Source organism: Myxine glutinosa, chromosome 3 (assembly GCF_964187855.1).
Source record: "Myxine glutinosa chromosome 3, kmMyxGlut1.1, whole genome shotgun sequence".
In the NCBI taxonomy this organism is placed as follows: domain Eukaryota; kingdom Metazoa; phylum Chordata; class Myxini; order Myxiniformes; family Myxinidae; genus Myxine; species Myxine glutinosa.
Window position 1 is genome coordinate 51257962 of NC_136263.1, and position 15838 is coordinate 51273799.

General features: G+C 45.1%; 1 protein-coding gene across 1 annotated transcript in view; it reads left to right on the top strand.

The window, feature by feature from the left end:
* Positions 1 to 15838, top strand: part of RARS2 (arginyl-tRNA synthetase 2, mitochondrial) — a 79881-nt gene that overhangs the window by 27241 nt on the left and 36802 nt on the right. Inside the window, exons 5-6 of the mRNA XM_078773567.1 lie at positions 10606 to 10691; positions 10844 to 10961. Coding sequence (XP_078629693.1) covers positions 10606 to 10691; positions 10844 to 10961 — 204 coding nt within the window. The remainder of the gene's footprint in view (positions 1 to 10605; positions 10692 to 10843; positions 10962 to 15838) is intronic.

Here is a 15838-nt window from a genome sequence, read left to right on the forward strand (position 1 = left end):
GGAGCCGTTAGTGTCAGTGGGTGCCTGAGGATCCCGGGTGTGGATCGGGCAGCCCGTGCCAGAGAGGGCACTGAGGGGGTGAGAGTGCGAGAGGGCCTTCCCCAGTTAGTTAGGTTAGGGTGAGGAGCAGGTGAGCTCGGTAAGCAACAACAGTGGTGGAGGTGTGCAGGTGGGCGGACCAGCTAGGAGCGTCACATGACCCAGCCACCGAAATTGTGCGGGGGCACCGAGTGATGAATCGGGGGAGTGAGACCCCAACTTGAGAAGCACCACAGTTTGGTCAATGGGAATTGGTTTTTAGAACCCATAGTGTAAGTTGGCCAATGGATTGGCAGGGAAAGACCCCGGGTAATGTAAAGTTGTTAAAGTCATTTAGGAAATAGTTAGGATTGATGAACCTGTCGCACCATACGCAGCCACTTACCTGAGGTGGTGATGATGACTCCACACCTGTGTTCCTTTGTTCTGTGTTGCAGGAAAGGAGAATTGCTGTGTGGATTTGTGAGACGCATCACGACGTGGATGAGACATTGGGGTGATTCCATCTCTCCCTCCTTAGGAGGGACTGATGATGAATTGGTGATGGCAAATTTTGATGAGAGTTGGAAATGGCAAATTTGATTGGTTAGGAGGGAGAGAAGACGAATTTGGTTTATGGGAGGAACGGGGAAGACAGTAGGGACGTTTGTTGATGTGTAAAGTAGATGGTTATGGGTAGTGTTGTGTTTTGTGGATACAGTAAGGGGTAAGGGAGGGGCAATGTAGGTTACCTGGTGGGGGGGGGGGGCGTACGGTAGGAACGTACCTGTCTCACCTGGTTCCCATGTGCCCCCAGTGTGCATTACCTTGTATTGCGTGCACTTTTGCGCCCTTACCACCTTACTCACTTGTCTTCTTTTGTCTCCCACCTCCGAGGATCTGGCTTTGGGGCAGAGAGAGAGGAGAGAGAGGTGCTGGCTCCGCAGTTGTGGGCCTGCACTTCCGCTGCTTGCTGCCTGGATCGATACACCATATGGACCGCAATTTTGGTGGCCGCCCACAATGGACCGCAGTTCTTTGGCGGTCAAGCACCACCCGTGGATGGACCTCTGGGTCAACGTGGCACCTATGCCATACAGGTGAACCACTTTTAGTTGGCCCCCCTGACGGCCACAATTTAGAAATGGACGCGGTTGGCGCCTTTCTTTATTTTTAAAGAAGCCAGAAGGCCAAGTGCACTCCATGAAGGCAAGACCAGCGGCAGAACATCGGCCGGCTGCGACACCACCGGTGACCATGGACACTTAATTGTGCCTTTTTTATTGAACACTTTATTGGTGCACCGGATCGTGCTGACTGTACATAATGGGGTGGTGCTTTAGGTGCTTGGACGGGGTGCTCTGCACATTATTAAAGGCCGTAGGGCCACAGGGCACTCATGGGTTGGTGTATCGATGCTGGCATGCGTGCTCTCTCTATGCATAACATCTGCATGTGTTCCTCAAAGAACAGGTCCTGGATCGTAGTGTAAATATCAGTGTAGTCTTGTGTAAATGATGCTCCCTACCGGCTGTATGTTTAGTTTGAGGATGCTTTCCGCGATTCGGTTATCCTGTGGGTGTGGTTCTGTTAGGAGAAGGGTGCAACGTCGCAGGGGGACATATTTACTCATTTGTGAACATCTGTAAAACTGTCGCACTCAGGGTTGAGTTAATAGTAGAGGGAACTACATCTGAGTGCCACACTAAAGTAGGTAAAAATTTATCGGGTCGGGACGCCCCGAGGTAGAGAAGGGTGCAATGTTGCGGATATGGGATTTACATCCATCCATATCCGCTTGTAAATATTCCCCTATTTCCTCAATACTTCCCAACTATCCCCAATCCCCCATTCCCTAGTCCCATTTTCTGTAAACAACACTCTGTAGACCCGACCTTCCCCTATTTCCCCCATTAAATGTCGCACCCAGGTTCACCGCATCTCACATAGACAACTATAAGACATCTTGCTAGTTATTCTTAGTCTATGTCAGTTAAGGACTCGTTTCCATTAATTCTGACTCTTCGTTGCACCAGAATGTGATTGTATGGCACCGTTAGGAAGTTTAGGACCTCCCAATACCTCCCCGCAGCTCTTCCTCACGGTTCAGCAACAACAACAACAACAACAACGGCGGCGGCGCGGGGAGTGCGCGTCCTCACTCCGGCTTGGTTGGTAGGGGGTGTTGGGAGGGCACCAGGCCTTTCCAACGAGCCGCCATCGAACATGTGCTCGACGGGGTTACCAAGTAGGGGCTCGCTGTCAGCTCCTCGTCAAGGGCGGAGCCCGGTAACCCCCGCACCCAATAGAAGCGGCGGACCGGTCCCATCTGGGGCGGAGCCAACCAGCCGAGGGCGTGTGACTCCCCGCTGAGCATGCGCAGGAAGAGGGAGGTGACGTCAGATGCGCGCTGAGCTCGGAGAAGAAAGACGCCACCTCCAAGCGCTGTGAGGCCTCCCTGCATCTTTTGGACCGTGCTTGATCCTGTCCCCGAGCCAAGGTGCACCTTGTGCTATCAACCGACCTGTCCTTCCCTGCCATCAATCCCTGTGTAAGTCAGCCTTGTTCCGTTTGTCTGTGGTCTGTCTGGGATAGATAAGATTGTATCTAAGTGCCCATCTCTTCTGTGTCTTTTACCTCACTCTACCTTGTAATCTACCCCTTTTCTCCACCACTAATTATATCCTCCTCCGGAGGTCTTGAGAACTGTACCCCTTGCGTCGTTTCATTTATCCCAGTCGTTGTGTCCTTTCCATCATTGATTTAGCGTAGCGCGATTTGGCCAACGTTCGAGTGGAATCGGGTGAGTTGGGGGTAATCGGGTAAACTGTAAGAACACGGCGGCCATTCCGCTCGGTCAAGCAACATCTTTAGCCGTGTCCGTAACAATATATATGTATATACACACATATATATATATATATATATACAGTCACGTGAAAAAGTAAGTACACCCCATGTAAAGTTTTGACTTTTTCAACATATTTCAACATACAGCTATTTGATCTTCATTTCAACAATATTGATAGATAAACGTGATATAATATAACAAATATCATGAAACATTTACATTTTGTAGTCCATTGTATAATTTAAATAAACATAAATGCAAATTTCGCATGTGGAAAAAGTAAGTACACCCTTGGCTCGAATAGGTGGTATTGCCCCCTTTGGCAGAAACAACCTCAAGAAGGCGTTTCTTATAACTGTCTACCAGTCTCTGACATCGACTGGGAGAAATTTTTGCCCACTCCTCCATGCAGAATTCTTTCAGCTGTGCGATGTTTGAGGGGTTTCTTGCATGCACAACTCGTTTCAAATCCCCCCACAACATTTTGATGGGATTTAGATCCGGCCTTTGACTTGGCCATTCCAGAACCTTCCATTTCTTTCTTTTCAGCCATTCCTTGCTGGATTTCTGGTATGTTTAGGGTCATTGTCATGTTGCAAGGTCCACCTTCGGTTGAGCTTCAACTTTCCGACAGATGGCTTCACATTATCCTCAAGCACCCTCTGGTACAATGAAGAATTCATCGTGGATTCTATGATGGTGAGCTGCCCAGGCCCTGATGCAGCAAAGCTGCTCCAAACCATGATATTTCCACCACCATGCTTTACAGTTAGTATCAGGTCCTTGTGGTCAAATGCTGTCTTTGGTTTTCGCCAAACATGTCTTCTGGTACTGTGGCCAAATAGCTCGACCTTTGACTCATCTGTCCAGAGCACATTGTTCCAGAAGTGCTGGTCTTTGCCTCGGTGTTCATTGGCAAACTTTAGTCTTGCCCTGATGTTCTTTCTGGACAGCAAAGGTTTCCTCCTGGCACACCTCCCATGTAGATCAAATTTGTGCAGCCTCTTTCTAATGGTAGACTCGTGCACTTTGACATCAACAGTGGCAAGTGCTACCTGTTGGTCCCTTGATGACATTCTGGGGTTCTTAGAGACTTCTTTCAGCATCTTGTGGTCTGCTCTCGGGCTGAACTTGCTGGGGCGGCCTGGCCTGAACAAGTTGGCAGTTGTTTGGAATCTTCTCCACTTGTAGATGATCTTCCGGACAGTCGAATGATTGATTTCAAATTGTTTGGAGATCTTTTTAAACCCTTTCCCAGACTCATCGGCATCTATAACCTTCTTTCTGAAGGCCTCAGAGAGCTCTTTTGATCTAGGTATGGTGACGCCGCACACTTTAACAACAAAGAGCAAACCAAACTAAATGTCTGAGGGTTAAATAAGACAGGTTCCTCCAAGATCTTCTCTAACGATTTTCTAATCATTTGCACCTGAGCTGGTGCACCTGTTCTAATTTTAGGTATTTGAAGTAGTGATAAATGTAGGGGTGTACTTACTTTTTCCACATGCGAAATTTGCATTTATGTTTATTTAAATTATACAATGGACTACAAAATGTAAACGTTTCATGATATTTGTTATATTATATCACCTTTATCTATCAATATTGTTGAAATGAAGATCAAATAACTGTATGTTGAAATATGTTGAAAATGTCAAAACTTTACATGGGGTTGTACTTACTTTTTCACGTGACTGTATATATATATATAGTATATATATATATATATATATATATATACACAGTGCATTCAAAAAGTATTCAGACCCCTTCACTTTTTTCACTTTTTGTTATGTTGCAGCCTTATGCTGAAAACGTTTAAATTCATTTTTTCCCTCATCAATCTACACTCAATACCCCATACTGACAAAGAGAAAACAGGATTTTAGAAAGTTTTGCAAATTTATTAAAAAGAAAAAACTGAAATATCACATTGACATAAGTATTCAGACCCTGTGCTATGACACTTGAAATTTAGCTCAGGTGCCTCCCATTTCTCTTGATCATCATTCAGATGTTTCTACACCTTGATTGGAGTCCACCTGTGGTAAAGTCAATTGATTGGACATGATTTGGAAAGGCACACACCTGTCTATATAAGGTCTCACAGCTGACAATGCATTTCAGAGCAAAAACCAAGCCATGAGGTTGAAGGAACTGCCTGCAGAGCTCAGAGACAGGATTGTGTCGAGGCACAGATCTGGGGAAGCCTACAACAAAAATCTGCTGCATTGAAGGTTCCCAAGAGCACAGTGGCCTCCATAATACTTAAATGGAATAAGTTTGGAACAACCAGGACTCTCCCTAGAGCTGGCCGCCCGACCAAACTGAGCATTCGGGGGAGAAGGGCCTTGGTAAGAGAGGGTGACCAAGAACCCGATGGTCACTCTGGCCTGAGCTCCAGAGATTCTGTGTGGAGATGGGAGAAACTTCCAGAAGGACAACCATCACTGCAACACTCCATCGATCTGGGCTTTATGGCAGAGTGCCCAGGCGGAAGCCTCTCCTCAGTGAAAGACACATGAAAGCCCGCTTGGAGTTTGCAAAAAAGCACCTAAAGGACTCTCAGTCTGTGAGAAACAAGATTCTGTGGTCTGATGAAACCAAGATTGAACTGTTTGGCCTCAATTCTAAGCGTCATGTCTGGAGGAAACCAGGCACCGCTCATCACCTGCCCAATACCATCCCAACGGTGAAGCATGGTGGTGGCAGCATCATGCTGTGGGGGTGTTTTTTTAGCAGCAGGGACTGGCGGACTGGTCAGGGTTGAGGGAACAATGAACGGAGCAAAGTACAGAGATATCCTTAATGAAAACCTGAAACAGAGCGCTCAGGACCTCAGACAGGGCCGAAGGTTCACCTTCCAACAGGACAATGACCCTAAGCACATAGCCAAGACAACGCAAGAGTGGCTTCAAGTGTCATAGCAACTTCAAGTGTCATAGCAAAGGGTCTGAATACTTATGTCAATGTGATATTTCAGTTTTATTTTTTAAAATAAATTTGCAAAACTTTCTAAAATCCTGTTTTCTCTTTGTCATTATGGGGTATTGAGTGTAGATTGATGAGGGGAAAAATGAATTTAAACGATTTCAGCATAAGGCTGCAACATAACAAAATGTGAAAAAAGTGAAAGGGTCTGAATACTTTCTGAATGCACTGTATATATATATAATTATATACCCTCGCCCCCGAGCGTCATTTTACCTCGATACGCCACTGACTCCACTGTACCTGCGATGTATTAAAAAAAATTCCTCAGCCATTTAAACCAGAAGCAATCAGCTTGCTATCGTTTGCCAAACCAGCCATTCCTTATCACCCATTTCGTTGGAGTGCTTGCTGGAGTGGTTAAGCCAGTTTCTGAGGGCTCTACAAATGAAGTCAGAAATACCTGTGTACTTAATGAATTAGTCACAAGGCCGTGGAAGTTTGGGTGTGTTATAACACCCTTTTTTAATATGTTTAACCAACTTGGTGAACACTATTTAGACTGCTTTTGCAAACCATGGCGTTACAGTAGACAGAGCTTCCTTTTTGTTTTGACATACCCATTTTTTTATTGACTAACATTTTTGTGCGATATACTAACCCTCCCTTCCCTCCCCCATTACTTCCCCTCCTCCCCGTCCCACTCCCCACTCCCCACCCCCCTTTCCCTTCCTCCTCCCCTTTCCCTTCCCTTCCCCTGTCCTCCCCCTTTCCCTTCCCTCCCCCTGTCCTCCCCCTTTCCCTTCCCTCCCTTCCTCTCTCTTCCCCCCCTCCCTTCCCCCACCCCCTTCCCTCTTCCCCTTTCCCTCTCTCTCCTCCCCCCCCTGCCCTACCCCCCCTCCATCCTCTCCTCCCCCCTTCCTCCCTCCTCTCCTCCCCCCTCTCCCTCCCTCCTCTCCCTCCCTCCTCTCCTCCCCCCTCTTCTCCCCTACTTCTCCTCTCCCCTCCCTTCATTGTCCGGCAACGCCGGGAACTTTTGCTTGTGTGTATATACAGAGTGGTCCAGAAACCCTGGGCACATTTTAAAGAACGATACCTGCAACAAACAACTATGTTTATTATTGTTATTTAGTGCAAAACAAAACATAATTGCTCGTTAAACAGTCTAATCAGTCAAATATACATGAAACGGATCAGTTCAAATGTTCAAACTGCACTCTGACACAATCTGACGGGAAGTTCTGCATGTTTCAGTCGTTAAGGCAGCAGTTTCATTCGGTGAGGGGAAACTTGGATTAGAAGGTAATTTGCAGCATTCATATTTTCTTCTAAAAATATTGGTCCAACAATGCCTCCAGAAGAAATGCCTGCCTAGACGGACACACTAGCTTGATACTGGACGTTATGCTCAACAGTAAATTGTGGGTTGTCTACTGCCCATATCATGCTGTTATGATGATTCAGAGAACCAGATAGAGTAAACTTGATTAATCTGACCACAAGATTCTGTTCTGCAAATCATTGTCCATATCCATTAACCCAAGCAATGTCTCACATGCCTCAATGCATCTGTCAAAATCATCCTCAGATAGTTGGTGAATTAATCTGGGTATGTATGGTTTCGCATTAAGGTCTTTTAGTATTCTTCAAATCGATGATCGGCTTATGTTGGTGACGTTTGATAAATGACTAGTTGATAATGGTGTGTTACTGTCGAGTTGCTGTTGAATGACCGCTCTGCTTTCCTCAGTTCGAACACCTACCAGGTGACTGATTTGGAAGAATACTGCCGGTTTCATCAAACTGCTTGTTTATTCTGCTGATGGTTTTTCTGTCAATTGTGTCATCACCACATTATTTGGCAGGTTGTCTGTGAACTTCAGTTGAATTTTTAGATACAGAAAAAAATCGTACAGTCTCATGTTATCCTCCGTCATATTAGGGCGTCTAATTAACAATGAACTGAACTAATGCAAAGATAAACGCGTGCAGCACAATGACACCCCAATCCATATCACGTGATGCACCTCACACCGTTGCGTATCACGTGATGCTTGTGCGTGTTGAAGCGGTCACATCCATTTACGAATAATCATGTTTTGGTTTGCACCAAAGAACAATAATAAACTTAGTTGTTTGTTGCAGGTATCGTTCTTCAAAATGTGCCCAGGGTTTCTGGACCACCCTGTATATATATATATATATATATATATATATTATATATATATATATATATATATATATATATATAATATATATATATATATATATATATATATATATATATATATATATATATATATATATTGTTGTGGATATGAGAATGGTTTGTTTTTTTTGTTGTTATTGTGTAAATTGTTGTTAAAATATCGCCCTCCTTACTCCAGTTATGTATAAAGGTCAAAGTGCGTCCCGTAATTAGTTCATAAACACCACACATTAGCCAATCATAGATTTCCCCCCTTGTGGACAGTTATTTCCTTATTATGTGTATTAGGGTAAGGCCTTGTCTTCCATTAACTTAATACTCCATTGTACCGAATTCAAATAGATAGATCCCCTTTCATTCCCATTCCCAAAACTTCTACTGCCAACTGCAATTGCCACCATTACGGCGTGGTCAGCTCGGGGAAGAAGGGCGTGCCCGCCCATCGTCATCAAGGGTGGAGTCAGAGGGCCTGTGCCCACCAATCAGGGCCGAAGCGAGCTCACCGATGGGCGTGTCCTGAAGGCCGGCGGCTTGATCGCCCGAGGCGTTATATAAGCGCGCGCGGATGCCGTTGCGCCAGAGAGAGAAAAAGAGAAGGTTCGAGAGAGAAGGTTCGAGAGAGGAGGTTCGAGGCCAATTACAAGAGTTGCACGAGAAGTCAATTATAAGAGTTGCGCCAAAGGTCTATTACAAGAGTTGCGCCAAAGAGAGGTGAATGACAAGAGTTGCGCAAAAGGTACCAAGACAGAGTTGTGCAAAAAGGGTCCAAGAAAGAGTTGCGCCAGAGATGGCAGACGCGTCCTGAGGTGAGCCAGAGAAGCAGCTTTGGCTCCACCAGGCAGCTTCAACCCGTTACCCCGCGGGAACCAGATAGCGGTGGCATCGGTGGCCGTCGAGGTCCAGCCGACGTCCCGTGCGGGATCAAACCCGAACCATCTGCCCCAGCTGAACCTTCCCATTCCTCCTTCCAGCATCCATTCCTGCCATTCCATCCTTCTTGTGTACGTGAGTTTGTTTTGTTTGTCTTGTCCCAGGGTTAATTAAGCTTGTATAGTTAAGCTAGTATTTTCACTGTGTCACCTGCTTTTTCCATTTTCCCTGTATATAACCTTGACTGCTCCTTTTGCTTAGTGTGTGTAAATAATAAATCCTGTTACTCTTCTGTACGACTTCTTCTTCTTCCTCTTTACATTCAGTCGCTTTAGAGGTTTCCAAATTGAATACCTGTGGCGCGATTTTGGCCAACGTCCAGGAATCGGGTTAGTCGGGGTAACTGTTCGGCCGCGGCGCCATCCGCTCGGCAAAACAACATCTTATCCGCGGTCCGTAACAATATATATATATATATATATATATATATATATATATATATATATATATATATATATACATACACACGAGTATCTATCAAATATGCAGTGTACATATATATATATATATTTATTTTTTTACGGATTCGTCACTTCCGCCTTCGTTGTTATTATGTACTTGTAGGATTTTTAGTTTCAGGTAATATTGTTGTTAAGATTTTTGTGTGAAATGGAGATGGCTTTAGTAAAAGGTAAAAATAAATGTTTGTGAAGGAAAAAGGAAAACGCGGCAAAGAAACCGGAAGAGGAGAGAGGAGGAGATCGGCAGGGAGAGGAGGAGACAGCTTTGAGTCGCATCGAGGCTGCGGGCAGACCTTTTTCAGATTGGTTGCGAATGAGTTGAGGCTTCCCGGGAAAGGGATTGCCCGCGACATCGTGCTATATTGTGATTGCAATTAAACCTGTGTCTCAGGTTTTATCACCAAGTGTGAACTATTGTTGGAGGGAAAGCAAGCCTCCATTACAGACCGATCCACCATTTTCCCTCAAGGAGATCGTCCGCCTGGTGCATCGTGTTTGTCGTTGGGAGTTCCATATCAACCTCGTTGTGTTGATTGCCCTTGGTTTCCATATCGGATCAATTCCCATATCAACCTCTCACCTCGTAACTCCTCATCCACAGCCGCGCCAATACCTGCCTATTGATTTGCCGTTCTGCACAACTTCGACCTTCAACCAGCGTGGGGATCCATGCACGGACTTTGGGGAATGTTACATTCCACTCACGTTTGGCGTATCGTGAGTTTATTGCTTTGAGAGCATTGGGGAATGATGGTACCATCATATGTATTGTTCATTTGATGCAAATGATATTTTCGTTGTATCTTTAAGAGTGTTATTATTGTGTATGTGAGAGTTCTTAATACAATTACTTGTTTTGTCCTACAATTTCATTGGTGTGGTTCTACCATGGTTTATTAGAACACTCAAAATAACAAATCTTGCTGCCGTGTTCTCTCTCGAGACTCTGAGGGGCACCGTAACCGGAGTTTGGGGAGGTAACACGTAACAATATATATGATGCACAAATTAATTAATTTGATGACAACATGGTCAAACCATGTGAGTGATATTACAAATGTCCCACAGCTAGCAGTGGACCAGAGAAGGCAATACAATTGTTAAGCGGGGAAATTCACGAGGCCTTTTTAATTGCCATTTTGTTATGTATTATTTTGTTAATGTTTACTCGTTAAGATGGTGTTTGACGTTTCCTTGGTTGACAGACAGTGCTACAGCGAGTATTAAATGATGGAGTGTCCTATGGTCTCTTGCACAACCACGTTCCACAGAAGGTTGTTGTGGAGTTCAGGTAAGATGCATTGCAATGCAATTACATTAAATTCCTTACATCAGAATAATGAAGTCAGGAAAATTTATAGAGTCATAGTTTTAGTATGTATTTAATGTATGCACTTTGGTGTTGGATTCATGTGTTAACGCTGCCCTTGTGTGATTCCACAGCTCACCCAACATTGCAAAAAAGTTCCATGCTGGCCACGTTCGTTCCACAATAATAGGTAGGAAATGTTTATGCTTTTTCTCTTCTATTTTTATTATTCAAAAACACATACGTCTTTTTGTTTGTTTTTCTGGGCTGTCTTGGTTCCAGGCCAATCACTGACATTGGTTATTCAGTCCTAGTCAATTACCTCCATGCAAAACTCTTTTGAGCTTTGGTTTAGACTTTAGAGTGAGGCCTTCCAAATTCCATAACTGTTTCCTTGTGATCATGGAATTTGCTTGTCATGAAGTCTTAATTGTAACATATTGTCGTGCGAATCCCTCCGGTTAATACCAGGGACCGCGGATGGACCAAACTGATTTAACGGAGGCAATGACCAACTCGGATTCGGCTATAAAACGTGGGAAGAAGAAGGGAAGAGGAAGATGCGGCAAAACCGCTTACCTTGAGCTAACCGACGACAGCTCCGATCCTGCAGGGAATTAATGAACTCGAACAAACAAGATTTAATGTACAAAAATAGAGATTTATTCCACGGAACCCGATAACAAGAAACGCGACGGTAATCAAATAAACTAAATCCTATATTGGGATCCCACACACCTCACTTCGAATATGCACACAGGAATGAATAAATAAAGGAAATCGTCGTGTAATGGTGATGTGGTGTGCGGCCTTATCTGTCCGTCGGTTGCAGTGTATCGTCCAACACGGCTCCAAACTCCGGTGTTGAGAAACCCTCCGTCTGCCTCGCATGCTTCGCTAGGCCTGAGCCAACGCCCTCGCTCCAATCCCTTCGCCGTTCGCACACGAGGTGCCGCCCGTTCACAGCACCGAGCCTCGCTCCCGCACCACGCAGATGGTGAACCAACGACCACCAGGACCTCTCAAGACCAAGAATGGAAGCGCAGAGACAAGCGACCAACGAAGAAGCCCAGAGCGAAGAGGAAACCACGAGCGCGAGGAAGCCAGGAGAGAGCTGCTAGCTAAGAGCTGCTGAAAATGTCATGCAGCGCCCCCTTTTGTAACCTGGGTTATGACGTCAGCCTTGGCGCGCCACCCAATCAGCCCCTTCCAGCTTCCCCGCCGTTCACCGAACCTTCAACACCGAACCACCGAACCTTCAATAAAAATCGGAAAAATTGAGGTGTTCTAAAACTTTTGACTGGTAGTGTATGTGTATATATACAGTGGAACCTGACTTACGAGTGCCCCAACTTACGAGTTTTTCGAGATACGAGCCGTCGCTCCGGCAGTTTATTGCTTTGAGATGCGAGCCGAGATCCGAGTTACGAGCTTTCGCCACCCGGTCACGTGGTTATCTTGCCGTTCAAGTACGTATCTCTGTCGTATAGCGATGCATTTTAGTTTTCGCATTTTGGTTATTTCGAGTTCACGCCGCCAGGTGGGTTCTGGTCACGTGGTTATCTTGCCGTTCAAGTACAGTACGTATCTCTGTCGTATAGCGATGCATTTTAGTTTTCGCATTTTGGTTATTTCGGAAAATTTCATGTTCATGTCGAACATTTCATGTTCATGTTCATGTTTTCATGTTCATGCCATGCCAGGCCACAACTTGTTCAGAGTGCCGGCGATAGCTCGCCTTCTCTTTGTGGAAAACACGGTGAGATCCTTAACATCCAACAACTAATGGGACGCAAACGGGGCGCCCAGTTTAGCGGTACACACATTGATGAATCACCCTGCCTGTGATTCACCCATGACAGGTTATAGCTGGGTCGGGATTCAAACCCAGGCTGGACAGTTTAGACTTTAGAGTCAAGTGTGCGTACCTCCAGTCCAGGCCATCCTGCCAACTTGTATGCTGCATACAGGTGAAATATAAAGCGCGAGATATTTTTATATATACTGTATATTTAAAAAAAAATTGGTGTGGTTTTTGGCGGGCTGGAACGGATTAATAGCATTTCAATGCATTTCAATGGGGAAATTTGATTTGAGAAACGAGCAAATTGAGTTACGAGCTCGGTCACGGAACGAATTAAACTCGTAAGTCAAGGTTCCACTGTATATGTATATATATATATATATATATATATATATATATATATATATATATATATATATATATATATATATATATATATATATATATATATATATATATTTGCACCCACCAGTGAGCATGTGGCTATGATCCGAGAACGAAGATCCTGCAGGTTTGCCACCTTGGTGTTATTGACAACATCTTTGATAAAGTCCCACAGAAAAAAGAAAATCAAGGGGTTTATATGTCTGGAGATTGTGGGGACCAGGTGGTTGGTCTGTCTTGGCCTATCCAGCGACCTGGAGATTTTTCATCCAGGATGGCTTGAACGACGAAGGCCAATGAGGGAGAGCACTGTCCTGTTGAAAAATGATATCGCGTTGCAGGTCTTCAATCTGTGGGAAGGCGAATCCTTCCACCATGTTCATGTAAATTGTTGAGGTCACTGTATTCTCCATAAAGAAAAACGGACCCACCAAGAAAACGGTCATGGAGAAGGCCACACCACACATTGACCTTTCGAACTATCGCGTACGTGGGGCTTTTCAGAACCCCAGATCCCCACATTGCACCGGTTGACCTTCCCCAATACATGAAATGAATCTTTGTCTGTGAACATGACCTTTTTCAGGTAATCTTAGTCATCCTCTATGCGACTGAGCATTCCCAAGGCAAACGCCTTGCATTTGGGTCCATCATTTGGTTTGAGTTCCTGCAGAATCTGAATCTTATCTGCATAAAGCTTCAGTCTTTTATTTTAAAAAATCCTGTGTATCGTGGTGGTTGTTAGTCCCAGTTTTCTTGATGTGCGTCGGATTGATTTTCTGGGACTTTGTTGAAATGATTCACGCATTCGTTCAACGCCCCCCCCTCCCCCCAACCCCCAACCCCCTCTCCCCTCCCATCACTACGCCACTGTATATATATATATATATATATATATATATATATATATATATATTATATATATATATATATATATCAGTTAAATAGCTGAACATGACATCTTCAGGGTGGATGAGAGAACTTGTTCCCTGACATCATGACATCATGTCTGTTTGATCATCATCATCATCATCATGTTGAGACATCATGTTTGGACCAGTCCAGTTAAGGTCAGCCCCTGGTCCTATTTATACCACTGCACCCAGCTGCTACAGTGATGTTTGGCTTTCGTGGCCACTGCAGTAAACCTGGATGCAGGATGCGAGCACGGAAGAGGGCAGCATGCTCGCTAGCATGTCAAAGCACACCTTGGGTGCTCTAAAGCTGGCACGTTGAAATGTCAGAACTCTGAATAATGACAATCAGAAGTGAGTGTCTCCAGAACGCCGCTCAGCTTTGGTGGCCCGGGAACTGTCCAGGCTGCATATAGACATTGCTGGCCTGAGTGAATGCAGAACCTCTGGCCAAGAAGAGTTTGACGATACAAGGTACGTTAATATCCACTCGGGTCACCCAATGGGTGAGAGAAGACTGGAGGAGGTAGCTGCTGCCATATAAATTGACAGGCGAGAAGCTGTTGTGAGCTGGAAAGGTGTCATTCCCCGAATCATGTATGTTCGCCTGTGTATAAAAAGAACTTGCATTGCAGTAATAAGCACTTTTGCTCCAACCTTTAAGCACCCATGAGAAGAGAAAACCCTTTTCTAAGACCCGCTCACAGAAGTGCTCCGGGAAGCACTAGTTAAAGACAAACTCTTTCTGTTCGGAGGCTTCCATGCACGAGTACATGGAGTGAAGTGATAGGCCACTACGGCATTGGTACTTGCAACTCCCAAGGGATTATGGTACTGCATCTGTGTTCCCGCTTTTGTGTTCCCTTCGCAAATACCATATTCGCCCATGTAGACGTACACAAGACCACTTGGTACCATAAAATAAAAAAACACCTTTAGAGGCCATTTTTTCCCCGCGAGCGGGGGTTGGCCTTTTTCGGGGACCGTGGTTGTTGTTGTTTTTCGGTTCCCTTTTTGAAGCAATGTTTTACGGCCGGATGCCCTTCCTGCTGCCAACCCTTTTTGTCGCCTTTTGCGACAAGCAGGGAATTACCAGTGAACTGGTACTCAATTAGCCGACCTCGGAAGGATGACAGGCTGAGTCAACCCCCCTGGCGTTAATTCAGCGATCGACCGGGATTCGAACCCAGGATCCTAGGATCCTAAAGCTGGCACCCTAGCCGCCAGCCCAACACCAGGGATTTGGTACCATCTTAGATCAAAATTAGGGCACATGATTTATTACATGATCATAAGGAGACATTATGCGACCAACGTCTATGATTGCCTTGTCTGTAGACGTGCTGACTGCTGGACAGACCACAAGCTTGTGTGTGCAAGAACCAGGCTTAGAGTCCATTGCTCAACCAAGCGAAATCTGAAACCATGCAGCCCACGTCTTAGTGTGGCTCTAATGCAAGCATCAGCCAAGCAGCAAGAACTTTCTTCAAATCTAAGCGAGGCTTTACCAATAAACTTGACCGGAAATTATGCTGAACAATGGAAATCCCTTAAAACCATTATATACAGCACAGCCAAATCAGTGCTGGGAACCCAAACACGCCAGCATAAGGATTGGTTTGATGCAAATGATGAAGCCATCACGAGTCTCCTGGAGGCCGGGAAGGGGTGGAGTGCAACGTCTATCTGAAATAAGTAAATAATTTATCTGGAGGTCCCTCACATCTCCCCCCTCCCCCTCTCCCTCAGACTCATGGTTATTGCCCCATCCCAATCTCAAGTGCCGCTTCTGACTTTGACTTGCACCTTACCCCCATTTTCAAGCAAGAGATCTTGTTTTGCTGCATTGAACATCTTGTTTCATGTGGTAGACTAGTCCGTTTTTAAAAAGTATTTTCATTTTGAAGAATTTTTTTGTATATTTTGAAAGCGGGCCAGAAGAAAATTTGCTGCCAGCTGTCTGTCACATGGTTGAGAAGCTATGCGGGCCACGGGGCAGGGTGGAGCCTTGCATTTCTTTACACTGT